This window comes from Pelodiscus sinensis, chromosome 8, assembly GCF_049634645.1.
Source record: "Pelodiscus sinensis isolate JC-2024 chromosome 8, ASM4963464v1, whole genome shotgun sequence".
Taxonomy (NCBI): domain Eukaryota; kingdom Metazoa; phylum Chordata; order Testudines; family Trionychidae; genus Pelodiscus; species Pelodiscus sinensis.
The window spans coordinates 18,116,156-18,130,594 of NC_134718.1; the positions used below are offsets into that span (position 1 = coordinate 18,116,156).

The 14,439-nt window shown below is 47.1% G+C and overlaps 1 protein-coding gene across 1 annotated transcript in view; it reads right to left on the bottom strand.

The window, feature by feature from the left end:
* Window positions 1–14,439, bottom strand: part of SNCG (synuclein gamma) — a 29,396-nt gene that overhangs the window by 10,568 nt on the left and 4,389 nt on the right. Inside the window, exons 2-3 of the mRNA XM_006112408.4 lie at window positions 11,074–11,115; window positions 10,407–10,534 (exon numbers count right to left, since the gene is read on the bottom strand). Of these exons, the coding sequence (XP_006112470.1) occupies window positions 10,407–10,534; window positions 11,074–11,115 (170 nt within the window). The remainder of the gene's footprint in view (window positions 1–10,406; window positions 10,535–11,073; window positions 11,116–14,439) is intronic.

Sequence of the window (14,439 nt, forward strand, 5' to 3'; positions counted from 1 at the left end):
GGACCACATCCTGAATCCTGAGCATTCTGAAACCCCTCTGAAGTCAATGGCAGTGGGGAGTACTTAGCCCAGTGTACAAGGGGTTCAGGCTCAATACACAAGATGCTCTTTTATAATACCAGCAAATGTGTCTGTTGCATTCTCGGGCCATATGGTGAGGTAGCTGGAGAATCAGACTGGAATCCCAGCGTCTAACTTCTGCTGAATCATTCACTCCTGGGCAAACCACAGGGCAATCTCTGTGCCTCTTTTTGCTAAAAACTGAGTAAAACACAAGACTGCTGAGGTGCACTTGAGGGGAAAACAAACAGCAAAGAGCCCCAGTCCAGCAGTCCCTCCTCAGGAAAAACTCCAGTTGCATTCAGTGGAACCTGCCTGAGAAAGTCAAGTCGGTCTTAAAATTGATAACTTTATTCTGAATTAGCATTTAAACACCTCTTTCCTGACATCAAAATTTGCCCTAAATTCTCCTCTGGCTAGAGATCACACATGCAACATGGAATTTGTTTGGAAATGGAGCTATTGGGGTTTTAATGAAAAATTAGTTAAAATCTCAAAAATGACAACTCTCTTCCTTCCATAATATCAGATATCTTTCTGAGACTTAATTATAATTGACAATACTTTGCTATCAATAGCTGGAGAGGCAGCAAATTCAGTGGAAATCAGGGTTGTGTTTTGCTTTTGTTAAAAGCTGTGAACCTGAAGAGGGGCATTGGTGACCTGGCCTGCTACAAACAGTGGCATAGCGAGGAGAGGGTTGAGGGGGAAGTTGCCCCTGGGTGCCATGCTATTGCCATGCCAATTTAGTCCCCTTCTGCTCCCCCTGTCATCCTTCGGCTCCCCTGCTCCTCCTTCGCCCACTGTCGCCAGCTGGAGCCTCTTCCCCACCTCTGTGCCCCCTGCCTAACCTTCCTCCACCTTCGCCGGCAGGTTAGTGTGTGCGGGGCCCGGCCCCAAACTGGAGGGGGCAGGGGAAGACATGGTACACGCTCCCCCCTTCTCCCAGGGTTGGGCTCAGCCATGTGCCAGGTTCGAGACCCCACAGCGCAGTGGCGACAGGCGCAAATTTTGTCTTTATGCTCGAGCACATAACGCCCTTGCTATACCTCTGGCTACAAGTTTAATAAATAATAAGCATTCACCAACTTGCAGTGGATATGGAGGGACTCTGGTCACTATGGAGTTAATGTCTTCAGGTTCTAGAGTGTGGGTGATGCTTCTTGGAGAGAACTCCAAGCTACTAGCCAACAAGAGAACGGCTCTTCTCATGATTGCAGAGGTTAGATAAGCTGATAAATTCTGTGGTCTTGGCCAGATGGAATCTGAATCCTCACCCTGATTCAGACATTTCTAAGTAAATGAGCAGAACACACCAGCATGCAGCATGCAGACCACTGTGCGTGGCTTTTCAGTCTGCTGTTTACTTGCATTGGGCTAGCTCTGCATGTGCTGACTCAGTTTTCACTCATACCACAGCCATATAAACTCCCATGTGCTTCAGTGAGACTGCTCATATGAACAAGGATTGCCCTTGTTCCCTATGATGCACTCTTCATATGATTTCACAGTGTATTGCCATTTAACAGGCAAAATAAAAGTTTGACCAGAAACACTCAGTCACGTTGCACATCCTGTACATCTTGTGCTGTTCCTGGGATGTGAGAGATTGATATATTACACCAGACAGGAAATGAGAAAGATTGAAAACACGACATATGTGCAATGTCTCCCAGTTAAAGCTTGTTTTGCTTTTAGTAGAATCTTAATGTTCTTAAGTAGCATGAGATATCATGAAAAGGGGAAGAGTTCCAGTTATATATTCAGTCTAATTGCGATGTACTTAAGTCCCATGTCCTGCCCCCACAATGCTCCCTTGGTGCAGAATCTCTGCCATTCCACCACATCAGATTCTTATATGCCTTTGTTGTGGCTGGATTCCAACCTACCTGAAGACACTTCATCCACAGATACTGGGTCAAATTCTGTTCTTAATTCTCCCAATACAACCCCATTAACGACAATGAGAGCTCTTTTGGAGAGCAGAATTTGGCCCATTTATATGAAGTATTTCTGATTCTTCTCCCTATTCATTTTCAAAATGTGCAATCTTTAAGAAAGCAAATGCCTCATGTATCAGAAAATCACAGCTGTGTCAGATCAAACAGATAAAATAATTATGAGAGTCAATACAAGTTAAACATGCACACAGTAGATACAAATAACTGAAAATTACCAGAATAATTTGTGAATGGACATATAATAGGAACAAGACCATTTGAAAATCACAGAGCCATGAACTGACAGCTAGACCTGACAAGAAAAATGGATGAAGAGGGCGGAGGGACAACAGTAGTGAAATATTAGTGACTAGGCAATTTCAGAAGTGTGTATGTGCGTGCCTGGGCTGGCTTGCTTTTGATCACGTGGTGAGTGGCTGCAATGCAGCAAGCTTTGTGCAGAGTCATGCAGATGAAAAGTTCATCCCTGATCTCAGACAAAGATACCGAGTGAAAGTCAACTTTCTAAAAACACTGGAATCAATCCTAGGGATGAGAAGGATGGAAAGGAACATACGATATCGAGCGGCCTCGTTTACAAAACCTTTGCATTAAACACCACACGCACACCAAAAATAAAGCCTTTGTTTACTTTGTGTTTTTAAGAAACCTGCCAGAATAAGACAGGAAAGTAAGAGATGTATTGAACCTTCCTTAGTGGAGATGAAGCAAAGAAGACCAGAGATATCACTGATAACTCAGTGCATTCAGCAGCATCCCAGAGGAGCTCAGGAACTCTCATTGGGTCTAATGTTATTTTCTTCTGTGGGGTACAGAGCCCTCAACACCCATTGAGGACACTGGAAATAGAAGAAGCTCGGCACCTGGGGACATGACCCTTTGTTTGTTACTAGCTCCCCCATTAACGAGAGGGCTCAGTGCAGCAGGTGCTACAAACTGCTAACGGCCATCTGCTCTGCCTGGCTGCACCCATTCAACTCCACTGACCTCCTGGGTGTAGCCAGGAGCAGAATTCAGCCTTAACTTGTTCAAAGCTCTCTGCTGGATGTCAGCTGTGCGTTTTGCATTGACGCTAGTTGGCAGCTGCCAACCCGCTCCCTTGGGTGGGTAACATTAATGCTAATAGACCTTACTCAGGAACTCTCTGTCTGTTCCACAGGAGATTGAACTGGCACAGAGTAATACTTCCCAAGCTCAGTAGCACTGGAGAGCATAATATAATAATAACATATACCTATCTCATAGAGCTGGAAGGGACTTTGAGAGGTCATCAAGTCCTGTTCTCTGCCCTTCTGGCAGGGCCAAGTACCCTCCTGTTAGATTTGCCTCAGATTCCTAAATGGTCCCCTCAAGGATTGAACACTCAACCCTGGGTTTAGGAGGCCAATGCTCAAACCACTGAGCTATTCCTCCCCCATCACACAAATTCAGCATTCTTCACATGAGCAGAAACGATATGACATGGATGTTACACTTGTTGCTTAATGAAGTGCCAGCCTGTGTTTGGACCATACTGTGATGAGCACAGTAGAAAAATCTACATGGAGCCAACCCAAAGCCGGGAATTACACACTTTCTTGCCCGGAACATCACGGAGTAAGAGCCTTGCATGCTACACGTAGACAAGAAGGCTTTATTCCTAATACTGATCATTTCCTCCCTTTTAAACAGCACACAGCTTACAGAGCCACCTGTTCTATATATTGGTATTTGGCTGGTCTTTGGCTCTTCCTTTAAGATGCTGCTTGACGGGCGCTGTTTCAAAATGTGAGATGTCAGTTCAAGCTAAGTACTTCTCTCATTTACTCTTGTGCCAATCCCGCTGAAGGGGTGGCATGTAACGGACAAAAGAATCATGACATTTCATGGAGGTTAGGTCCATAAAAGGCTATTAGCCAGGGGATAGAAATGGTGTCCCTGGCCTCTGTTTTTCAGAGGCTGGAGATGGATGGCACGAGACAAATCGCTTGATCATGGTCTTCGGTCCACCCTCTCTGGGGCACCTGGTGCTGGCCACTGTCGGCAGACAGGATACTGGGCTAGATGGACCTTTGGTCTGACCCAGTACGGCCATTCTCATGTTCTTATGTCATTAGCATCTACTGTAAAGATTAAAAGGGGCAGGGAAGACCAGTTTTCTCAAACTTCAAGGGTTTAGATGCTTGTTGACAATTTCAGAACTGAAGGATCATCAAGCAATCGATTTAGCCTCGGCATTGGTATGCTGTATGTTTTTAATGTGCTGCAGCTCATCTTGTTGGTAGTGTCTATTTCACACATGCGTTACTTTGCTGATAAAGAAATTTCATCTGAACTTCTCTGCAGCTGGCTCCTTTTCATTTCACTGATCCTTCTCGTTTTCTGTCTTTCTGCCCAGAGCATTTCTGTGCTAGCCATCCCCACATTATCTGAAGCAAGGTACTCTCCCACATGGCTAACTAGCTCCCTCAGTCACGGTGTCTTGATCGAGTTTCTACACCCCAGTCATGTCTTGTCTTGATCAGCCGCCTGTCTTCTTTAATTTGAAAGGAACTGACACTGATGGAAGATACCAGAAAGAGAAGCCCTGGGGACGTAACCCTCCATTAACCAGAGATCTGGAAACTTCCTCACAGTACCTGTCTGTGTGCCTCAGCTATGATTTGGAGAGGCCATCCGTAGGGTGAGAGGTCAGTTGGCCCATCCCAGCTGACAAAGGGAAATGCAAGTCATATCTCCCCAAGTAGCTGCCACTCCCCGTGCTGGCAGAGGTGAATCTGATCTCAGATTCTTTCCTTTCTACCTGTGTTCCAAGATCTCTGCTACTGCTGCTATTTCTCTTTGCTGACCATCTCCTTCAAGGTGTGAAATACCCAGTTTGTGCCTTACACAGGAGGTTAGTTCCACATGTTGTTGTGTTTGCTGCAGGTCAGGAAACCCAGAAACAAAGGGCTAGATCAGGGTGGGTAATCATTTCAGATGGGAGGGACACTTCACTAATTTTTGAAGTGGCTTACCTCTGGCAAAAGGGGTGGGACCTCTGGCAGAAGGGGGGGAGGGGGCCACAACACTTGTGTGCTCTCCCTCTCACAGACCCTGATTGGTGGGGGGGAAGGGGAGCACATGAAGTCTTTCCCTCTCCCTGTCCCCCACCTAGAGAGAACTGCCAGCTGTTCTGAACAGGAGGAGACTTTGCGAGCTCCCCCCTCCCCAGGCCAATCAGGGTGCATGGTGCTGGCAGGGTGGGGGCAGAAAGCAAGAGACTTTGCATGCCCCTCCCATCCCCAGACCTTGATTGGCCTGGGGCAAAGGAGTGGCAGGGCGTCTCTGGGCCAGATCCACCCTTTTGGTGGGCCAGATCCAGCCAGTAGAGGCCCCTTTGCCACCCCTGGGCTAGATCCACAATGAGGCATAAGTGTTGTAATACCTAACTCTTCAATGTCCTGCTGCCGAGTTAGGTGCCCAGGTTTTCTATACAATGCATTATGTGCCTAAGAATGGGGTTTAGAAGGCTGGCAAAGAGAGCGTGTCTACCCCACAGCTGGGAGGGGTGATTCCCAGTACAGGCAGACGCCCACACGCTAGCTCTGGCCAAGCCAATACACTAACAAGAGCAGTGTGGCGCAGCGGCATGCATGGGGGGGGATGCTTGGGTGTGCACTGAGGGCCTCCGACGGGATGGGACTTGAGCAGGGGGTCTATGCTGCTGACTGTACTGCTCCCGCCACGCTGCTATTTTAGTATACTAGCTTGAGCAGAGCCTGTATGAGTCTCCCCAAGCTGGGACTTGCCCCTCCCAGCGGCTGTGTACGCATTTCCGGCAAGGGGCGCTCTCTCACCTTGCAAGTAAGAGGAAATAATTATAAGGGGGCGGAGCTTAGGCTAGTGGTCCAGAGAGAGGAGGAGACTGACTCTATAGCCAGCTGGTGAGAGCACTCACCTGAGAGCCCTGGGTCCCATGCCCCTGGCGCAATGAATGTTTACACATCACGTACAATGTTTCCACCGAAGTCGAGAGAGGCCCTACAGACAAGTATTTAGAGCTGGCGCGGGGGAGGTGGGAGATGTAGTTTAAGTCCCTCTTCCCAGTCAGGTACAAGGATTGGAACCAGGTCTCTCTCATCCCCCAGCGGGGCTCTCATTGCTTGTCGTTTGCCGAGAAGGGGGAGGCAGCACCACCATGACTGTCTCCTTCTCAGCTGTTTTGATGTGGGTTGCTTGTGCTCTAGACACACCTATCAGACACGGCCAGGCAGGGAAAACCTACTTTGAGACCCCTGCTAGGGTTTAGGTGTGAGCTGGGGGCTAGGCAGTGGGTACATGCGCACCAGCAGAAATGTAACACGTGGGGGACTTCAGTCGTCTATAGGTTTAAGTGGTAGCTGATGGGAGTGGATTTTGAGGAGTTCAGTGGTGCATAATTAATGGACTTAGGCACCTAAATACCTCCATGGAGCTGGCTCTACATGTCTGTTAAGATGAGAACTATTTTGTCCAGTCTCATTTAATTCTGTTTTATTGCAACTAGTCAATTTGTCAGTCTAGTTTGAATAACATCGACTGAGTTGACAGCAGCTCCCTAAGCGAAGCTACCATACTACAAGAGAACTCCCAAATAGTAGTTCCATGGGGCTACAGTTCAGCACTGTGCTTTCTCTCTGCTTGGCCTAATGAATAATTTTTCCTTCCTGCAGGGAGTATTTCTGTTCCTCCACATTCTCCTCATTCAAAGACTGGAAACAACTAAAACTTCCACATTGTATCTCAGAACAGAAGCTTTCTTGTTTAAAACTGTCTTAATCAAGGCATAGTCCAGATCACATGGCCCTCATTAACAGATGCTTAGCTGTTGTCAAAATTGACATAAATTGGAAAACAAGGGGAAGATTTTCTTGTCTCTCTTATGGGTCAAATATCTCCTGAATCTGGACTCAAAATGGGTCCGAATTAGCACTGCTCTCTAGTGTTGACAATTCAGTACTGTCCCCGTTGAGATGTGCACATACTGTCTGTTTCTCGGGTTGCTTTAATCAGATGTCTGAGAAGCGCATGCAGGAGAAGGTGATCTGCAAGAATCTTTTATGGCTGTTTTCACAGTTCCACCATCCAGTGACCCAGCTTTCAAAGAGGCTGAAAACCATAATGAGGTGTGAATAACTGCACAACAGCAACACAATTTCAACTAGAAAGAGGGATATGACAGGGCTGGCCTTCCTTTTTAATGTCTCACTTCTACCACTGATAGATGGCAACAGTCAGCCATTTAAGGTGTGACTATACACAGGAAAATACAAAAGCAGTTTATATGCTAGTGTCATGTTGAAGAATCTATCCTCATCAATCCCATCGTTATTGAATGCAGTTGATATTTTTGGAAATATTATTGGGTTTTGCATTTGCTGGAATAAATCACAGCAATGGATCTATCCAACAGACATCTTTTCAGTTTCATAATTTTCCATTCCAAATATGCCCGGAAATAATTATTTAGGGGTCAAATTTTGTCCTAATCTTCCCCAAATTGTTTCTATAAATATGGACTATACATTAAAAGAAATTCCCCAGGCTGCAGAGAGGTGGCATCTCTTTCCTCTAGCCTTACTGGGGAGAATAGAAATAGTAAGTCATCTTGGCTGCCCAAGATCAACTTACATAATCAGCTTATTGCTTTCCAAGAGCTCTCCTTTGCTTTTTGCTCCAATAAGTAACTTATGACAACTATGCTGATTTTTATTTCATATAAAGAAGATATTTAAATGATATATACCAGAGGTCTCAAGCTACCAGTGTAATCTGACCCAGGACTCCTGGTAAGCCGGGTGGGGAGGATGGGGCCTGTCTATTACCTGTCTGCAGGGAGTTTGTTATAAACAGAGGGAGGACAGGGTGATCAAGAATAACAACAGGCAGGGCATGCCAGTAATTGAAGGATCCTTAGATCAACATGGAAACATTGCTGGGTACTCCACTTAAAAGATGGGTGGGAAGAGTAGGAATGAATGTTGTGCGGCAGGGATCTGGATTGGATTGCTGTGTTAAACTTTGAAAAAGGGGTGAACAGAGTTGATTGCAGAGTTGCAAAGTCTCACAAATCCGGGTGATCGGGCAACATGAAGGCAAATGGAATTCAGTGTTGATAAGTGCAAAGTAATGCACATGGAAAAATATAATCCTAACTATAGATACAAAATAGCTGTTCCCACTCAAGAAAGAGATCTTAGAATCACAGAATCATAGAGCTGGAAGAGACCTCAAGAGGTTATCAAGTCCAGTCTCCTGCCCAAGGCAGGACCAATCCCAACTAAATTCCCATCTTGGAATCCTTGTGGATAGTTCCCTGAAAACATCTGTTCAATGTGCAGTGGCAGTCTAAAAACCAAAAATCTAACAAAATATTGGGAATCATTAGGGAAGGAATAGATAAGACCAAATGCCATATTGCCGCTATAAAGAGTCACTGTATGCCCACATCTTGAATACTGTATGCAGATCTGGTCACCCCATCTAAAAAAAGATGTATTGGATTTGGAAAAGGTACAGAAGGAGCAACAGAAATTATTAGGGGTAAGGAACAACTTCCACATGAGGAGAGATTAACAAGACTGCGACTCTTCCGTTTAGAAAAGAAATGATGAAAGCATGGGTGGATATGTTAGATGTCTAGAAAATCATGAGCGGTGTGGAAACAGAATAAGGAAATGTTATTTACTCCTTCACTAACATAACAAGAAGCTCACCCAAATCAATTTATAGGCAGCAGATTTAAAATAAAATAAATTATTTCACAATCAATTTGTGGAACTTTCTGCCAGCGGATGGTGGAAAGGCCCAAACCATAACAGGATTCCAATAAGAACAAAATAAGTTCAAGGATGGGCCCATCAGTGGCTACTAGCCAGAATGGGCAGGGATGGTGTCCCTAGTGTCTGTTTGCCAGAAGCTGGGAATGGGAGACAGGGGATGGATCAGGATGATTGCCTCTTCTGTCTATTCCTTCTGAAGCACCTGGCATTGGCCATTGTCAGCAGACAGGATACTGGGCTAGAAGGACCTTTGGTCTGACCCAATCTGGCCATTCTGATGTTCTTGTATAGAGCTGAAATGAATCTTCCCCCTGCTGTAACCCACTAGAGCCCACTCCCCTTCCAGAGCTGAGATAGCACCCAGGAGTCCTGACAGTGTCTGTCTCTCCCCCACCTCAGTCCTCCCCCCCACATGCCTTCACTCTTCCCTACCCCCATCACAGCATGCACAGGTTGGCCCTCTTCTACCAAAATCTGAAATGGCACCCCTGCCCTCACGGCCCCTGAGCATGCAGCTTTGGGGAGCACTGGAGAGCCTGGCGCCATGCGACCGCAGCTGTCATGCATCCCTATGGGGGAGTGGATGAAGTTCCAGGAGCTGACCTGGCATCCAGTGGTTCTCTCCCCTCTGCCACAAGCAGGACCTCCATGGGGGGGGGGGGAGTGTCAGGGCTCTGGGGGCTGCACCCTGGCCTGCAGCACCCTGTTACCCTGCGGGGGGGGGGACTCCTGGGTGGGGCCAGGGGGTCCTGGGCATGGCAGGCAGGATGGCCCAGTTGTTCTTGGTGGTGTGGCTGCCCCCAGTGGATACTAGAGGATAGCTCTCCCCAACAGGCTCACCATCCCCAGTGGCCACTCTCAGTATCACATCCCTTCCAACAGCCCAGTCCCCCCCTTCCCATTATGTAATACAGTCCCTTTCTCAGCACTTCCTGTTCTCCTGGCACAACCACACCCTGACCTTGCTTTCAGTGAGAGTAAGAGGAAGTCGCATACCACATTTGGTGGCCCTAGCTCTTACTGTTTAAAAGAAGTTCATGAATAAATGGACTTACAGACAGACACAAGACAGACATACAACTCTCTAAAATATCTATCTGTCCGACTAGAGAGAAAAGTGTTTTATCCGGTATGCTGGAAGAATGGGGTGGAAAATGGTAGTTAACTAAGAGAGAGCGCGTTTGTATTATAAGATTGTATTATAGCCTTAATTTATAGAACCTTAACTGAAGACACTTGAAAGGGGCACATTGTTCATAGCTTGGGTGCTTAGCACTTTGTGAAAAATCAGGTCTCTTTAGAAGATCTCAAGTTGAGCATCCAGTAACCGAGGCAGCCAAAGTCACTAGTCACTTTGCAAATCTCTGACCAATGCACAGATGTGCCTGTTCTAATCTGTATTACATAGCAACATATGAGGAGGTACTAACTCATTATTCTGCTATTAAAATCATCATATTAAACATAACAGATCACAGCAGGATTGTCCAAGAATATATACAAGTGATCTCAACAATTAATATCCAACTCAGAGCCTCACAAAGCTTCCCAGGTGTTGGAGGAAATAGAATGCCAAACACGCCTGTGACAACTATGAACATACCTTTTTTACAATCCCAGTCGTGGTCACAATGTTCTCTGCTCCTTCGACAGTCTTGCCTGCCACTGTGTTCACACTGGCCACCACAGCTTCACCGACCATGTTGGCCTGCTCTTTGGTTTTTTCAGCAACTAATGGTTCAAAGAAAAGTAGAGTCAGTGAATGAAATTCCAAACCAGGCTTTAGTTGGATTCCATCCTAACTGGCAGTCTATAGAGCTAGTCTGGGCCACTGAAATGGATGTGCAGGGGACAGATGAACCTGGAACCACCCCAGCCTGGGAGACAGGTGCCCCTCCCCCAGCCATGCCTGCTGGTGCTGCAGAAGCCATAGAGAGGTGCCTCTTACCTGGCCCTAAGCACTGAGCCATAACCTACAACAATGCCCAGTGACGAGCATCCTTGGCCCACCAGCAGCAGAACACTCAAACTCTCTGATGTGCAGAGCAGAATATCAAAAGCCTCCAGGAGCCGTCCTGTGTTACTTTGTTTAGGAGTTCCAACATGCAGAGCGTTTCTAGCACCCAAGAAGCATTCTGGGAATCATGGCACTTTGGCTTCTGAAGCCTAAAAGAAAACTCTTGCTTTGTACCATTAGCAATTATATTCCTGTTCATATTTACGACTGCACGCTGTCCACTTACGCAAATCTGTAGGGACTGTGCTCTTACCTGAGCTCACGCTGTGCACAACCCCTTCCTTGGTTTTGGCACCTGTGGAAGGAAACAGGCTTCGTCAACTTCATCCCTTAGTGGAGAGCACTCTGGGTCCTGCAAGCAGAGCACCTCAATTCTGAGCTCCTGAGTCCTACTCCCACTCAAGTCTATGGGAGTTGGGTAGCTCCAGTTCATTTCTCTGGCACGTGCATTATCTGGAGGTGCCTAGACAGTTAACCTTTGCCTTTTACCCACATCAGTAGCATCTTTCAATGAGAAGCTGGTTGATTTAACAGAGCCTTTAACCACACGTTAGGTTAGTTAATCAGTTAACAGAACATCAAGAACTTACCTTAAAGAAACATCCAAATCCTGCTCTTCCCCCCCCCCTCCCCCCCCCCACACATTTTCAAACACTGAGCTTCAGCTCCTGAGGGCCAGGCTCAGAACTTTTTACGCCCCTGATACCCCACAGGCAGCAGAAGTCGAAGATTGGGCTCAGAGAGGCAGATGCTGCCGATCACTGTCACAGTGATGGTGACAGCTTTGGTATTTCTAAATACCATTGTGACAAACAACTATAAATAACTATGTAGGAATATGTGATGCATTTAGCAGCCCCACACTGAGCTGAGGTGCTTGAGTCAATGGAAGTTGAAGGGACAGGTTCCTACGGAATAACAACTTTAACCTGAAACAACATGCTCAGCAGACCTCATTGTATCTGTGCACTGCAGGGGCAAACATTTTTGATGAGGGGGGACACTCCAAGAATTTAGTAAGTGGTCAAGGGCTGCACTCTTCCATGATATTAATGGAGGAAGTGCAGGGTCTCTGATGGGTGCAGTTGGGAGCTCAGGGTAGGGGACTAGGGTACAGGAAGAGGTGTGGGGTCTGGGAAGGAGTTTGGATGAAGGAAGGGGTTGTGACTTGGGGCAGAGGATTAGGGTGCAGGAAGGGGTGTGGGTGCAAGAGGGGGTATTGGTGCAGGAGAGGATTCTGAGCTGAGGAAGGGTGTAGGAAGGGACGGAAGGCCTTGGAGGGGGCTTGTGATCTGGGGCAGAGGTGCAGGGGTTTGGCTTGTGAGCTGGGGCAGGGGTTTGGGGCGCAGGCTATGGGTGCAGGAGTGGGGATGCAGAGGCTTTGGATGACATGGTGCAGGGGGTAGGAGAGGGAGTAGAGGATTGAAGTGCGGGAGGAAGGGGCTGGGGTGCCTGAGGCAGGCTTTGTCCAGGAGGTGCTTACCTAGGTGGCCCCCATCCAGCAGGTCTCTCAGGCAGGCTCCCTACTTGCCCCACCCCCACATGCATTCACAGTGGCCAGCTGACGGAGCCATGTACCTCTCTGAGTGCAAGGAGACCCAGGGTGGGGGGTACTTTGTGTGCTGCCTGACCTGCAAACAGAAAGCTGCCATTGGCCAGTTTCCAGCCAATGGGAGCTGTGAGATTGTGCTGGGGGTGAGGCAGCACATGAAGCCTCTCCTAACCCACTTGCTGTACATGACCCCCGCAGCCAGTCACTCTGAGTGGCGTGGGGGGTGGGGCAAGCAGGGAACCAGCCCGAGGCTCCCACTGGGCCACAGGATGGATCCAGCACTTGGCAGCCTGGCTGTGGCCTGCAGGCCATATTGTGCCCATGCCTGGTATTCTGCAATGTGCACAGTTCATCAGATCACTTACAGCATTTTTTGCTCTGCAGCTTGTTGTGTTCCCCAATAGGTAAACACGCTACCTCTGCTCAAACTATGCACTAAGAATAGCAGCGTGGCCGTGGTGGCACGGCAGTGGCACTGGCTAGCCCCCTGGGTACAAGCCCACCCAGCCCTCTGGACGAGAGTTTGGGGTGCTAATCGAATCTGCTGTCTAGGCAGCAATGTCCAGACAGCTATTTGTAGCTTGAGCAGAGCTAGGACGTGTGTGTCTGCCCAGGCTGGGAAGCTGAGATTTTCAACCATTAGAAGAACCCTAAACACTGCGAAATGAAGGTGCAGGGCCCTTTGGAAATCAGACCTTCCCGAGTCCATGGACCACAAATTGAAAACTCTGCTCGAGTGTTTGGAAGGCCCTGCTATAGCTAGAGTCAGTGTTACATTAAAAACCATCTCTCGTGTAATTCCATTGATTTGAATAATGAATCTTCCTTAAAAACTGTTTCCCATTGTTTCCATCTTACCGAGTTTTAAAGAATCATTTAAATCTACAAGTCTCCTGTTGACTTTTTCATGCCTGTGACATAACAACAGACACTTCTAATGGCCAGGTTACAAAGTGCTATCCAGAGTGATGCAGAAGCACCCAACTCCTTAGCTACAGCAGCACCTATTCAATAATTGTGCATGAAGGGGGGAGTTAGCCGCAGACCATGCCCTGCACTCATTACAAGCCTGGAAGGAAGGCAGAACATGTGCACTTCTGTGATAACTCTTAAGCCAGCCCAAGTGCATCCTTTTGGATTGAAATGTGTAATGTACAAACATAATCCCGCTCTGTGTAGCTCAAAGGCTTGTCTCACCAACCGACATCTGTCTAGTATAAGGTATTACCTCGTTCTCCTCGTCTCTGTAATATCCTGGCACTAACCCTATTATAGCACAGTATCCAAACATAGCACACGCCCTTTTTTTATGTTTCTTAAGGTCATCCAGAGCTGAATACAAAGAAGCTGCCTTTCTACTTATCAACCTAACATTCTACTTCATCCTTAAATGACCATACAGTCACGCAGCAGAAACTAAATCCTTGATTAATGTAACAGAATGACTTGATATAGCAGAGTATCTGAAAGCCAGAGACAATTGCACTCTGCCTGTAATACTCTCTGTAATCATGTAGCAGCTAACAGCACTGAGCAGAACAGGTCTGCATGGCATAAATGTCCACAAAAATACATGCAGTGCCGATGTGTGCTGAGTGCACCAAGTTCTGTTCTAATATACCCATTCCTACATGTACCCCCTGCACCAGGCTGTACTATTCCCAAAGAGCACTGCTCAACAGTTAGTTATTCTACGAGGACCAGCCATTGAAAGGTAGCTCTGCATGACTGCTCATAAAAATGCAACGCTGTTAAATATGGAAAAATCAAGGAAACCAGCTGGGTGAATTAGCTGAACTCATGTATTTGGTATCTTTGTATTACTTCAGTGAACATACAAACCAGAACAAGAATTGTAATGAGTTTTTCTTATCTCAGCCATTACATCTGGGGTTTGTTACCAGGACTCTTCACAAATAGCTCTGATTTCCCCCTTTCCTTTAACTGGAAAACAATGCCAAGGGAAAGGGGCCCTGGGAAAACAAAAACAGCTAAATGCAGATAAAGATGGAAGCAGCCGCAGCAGCAGCCAAAAGCCTCTTGCGCTGCAGCTTGCACACAGCTTGT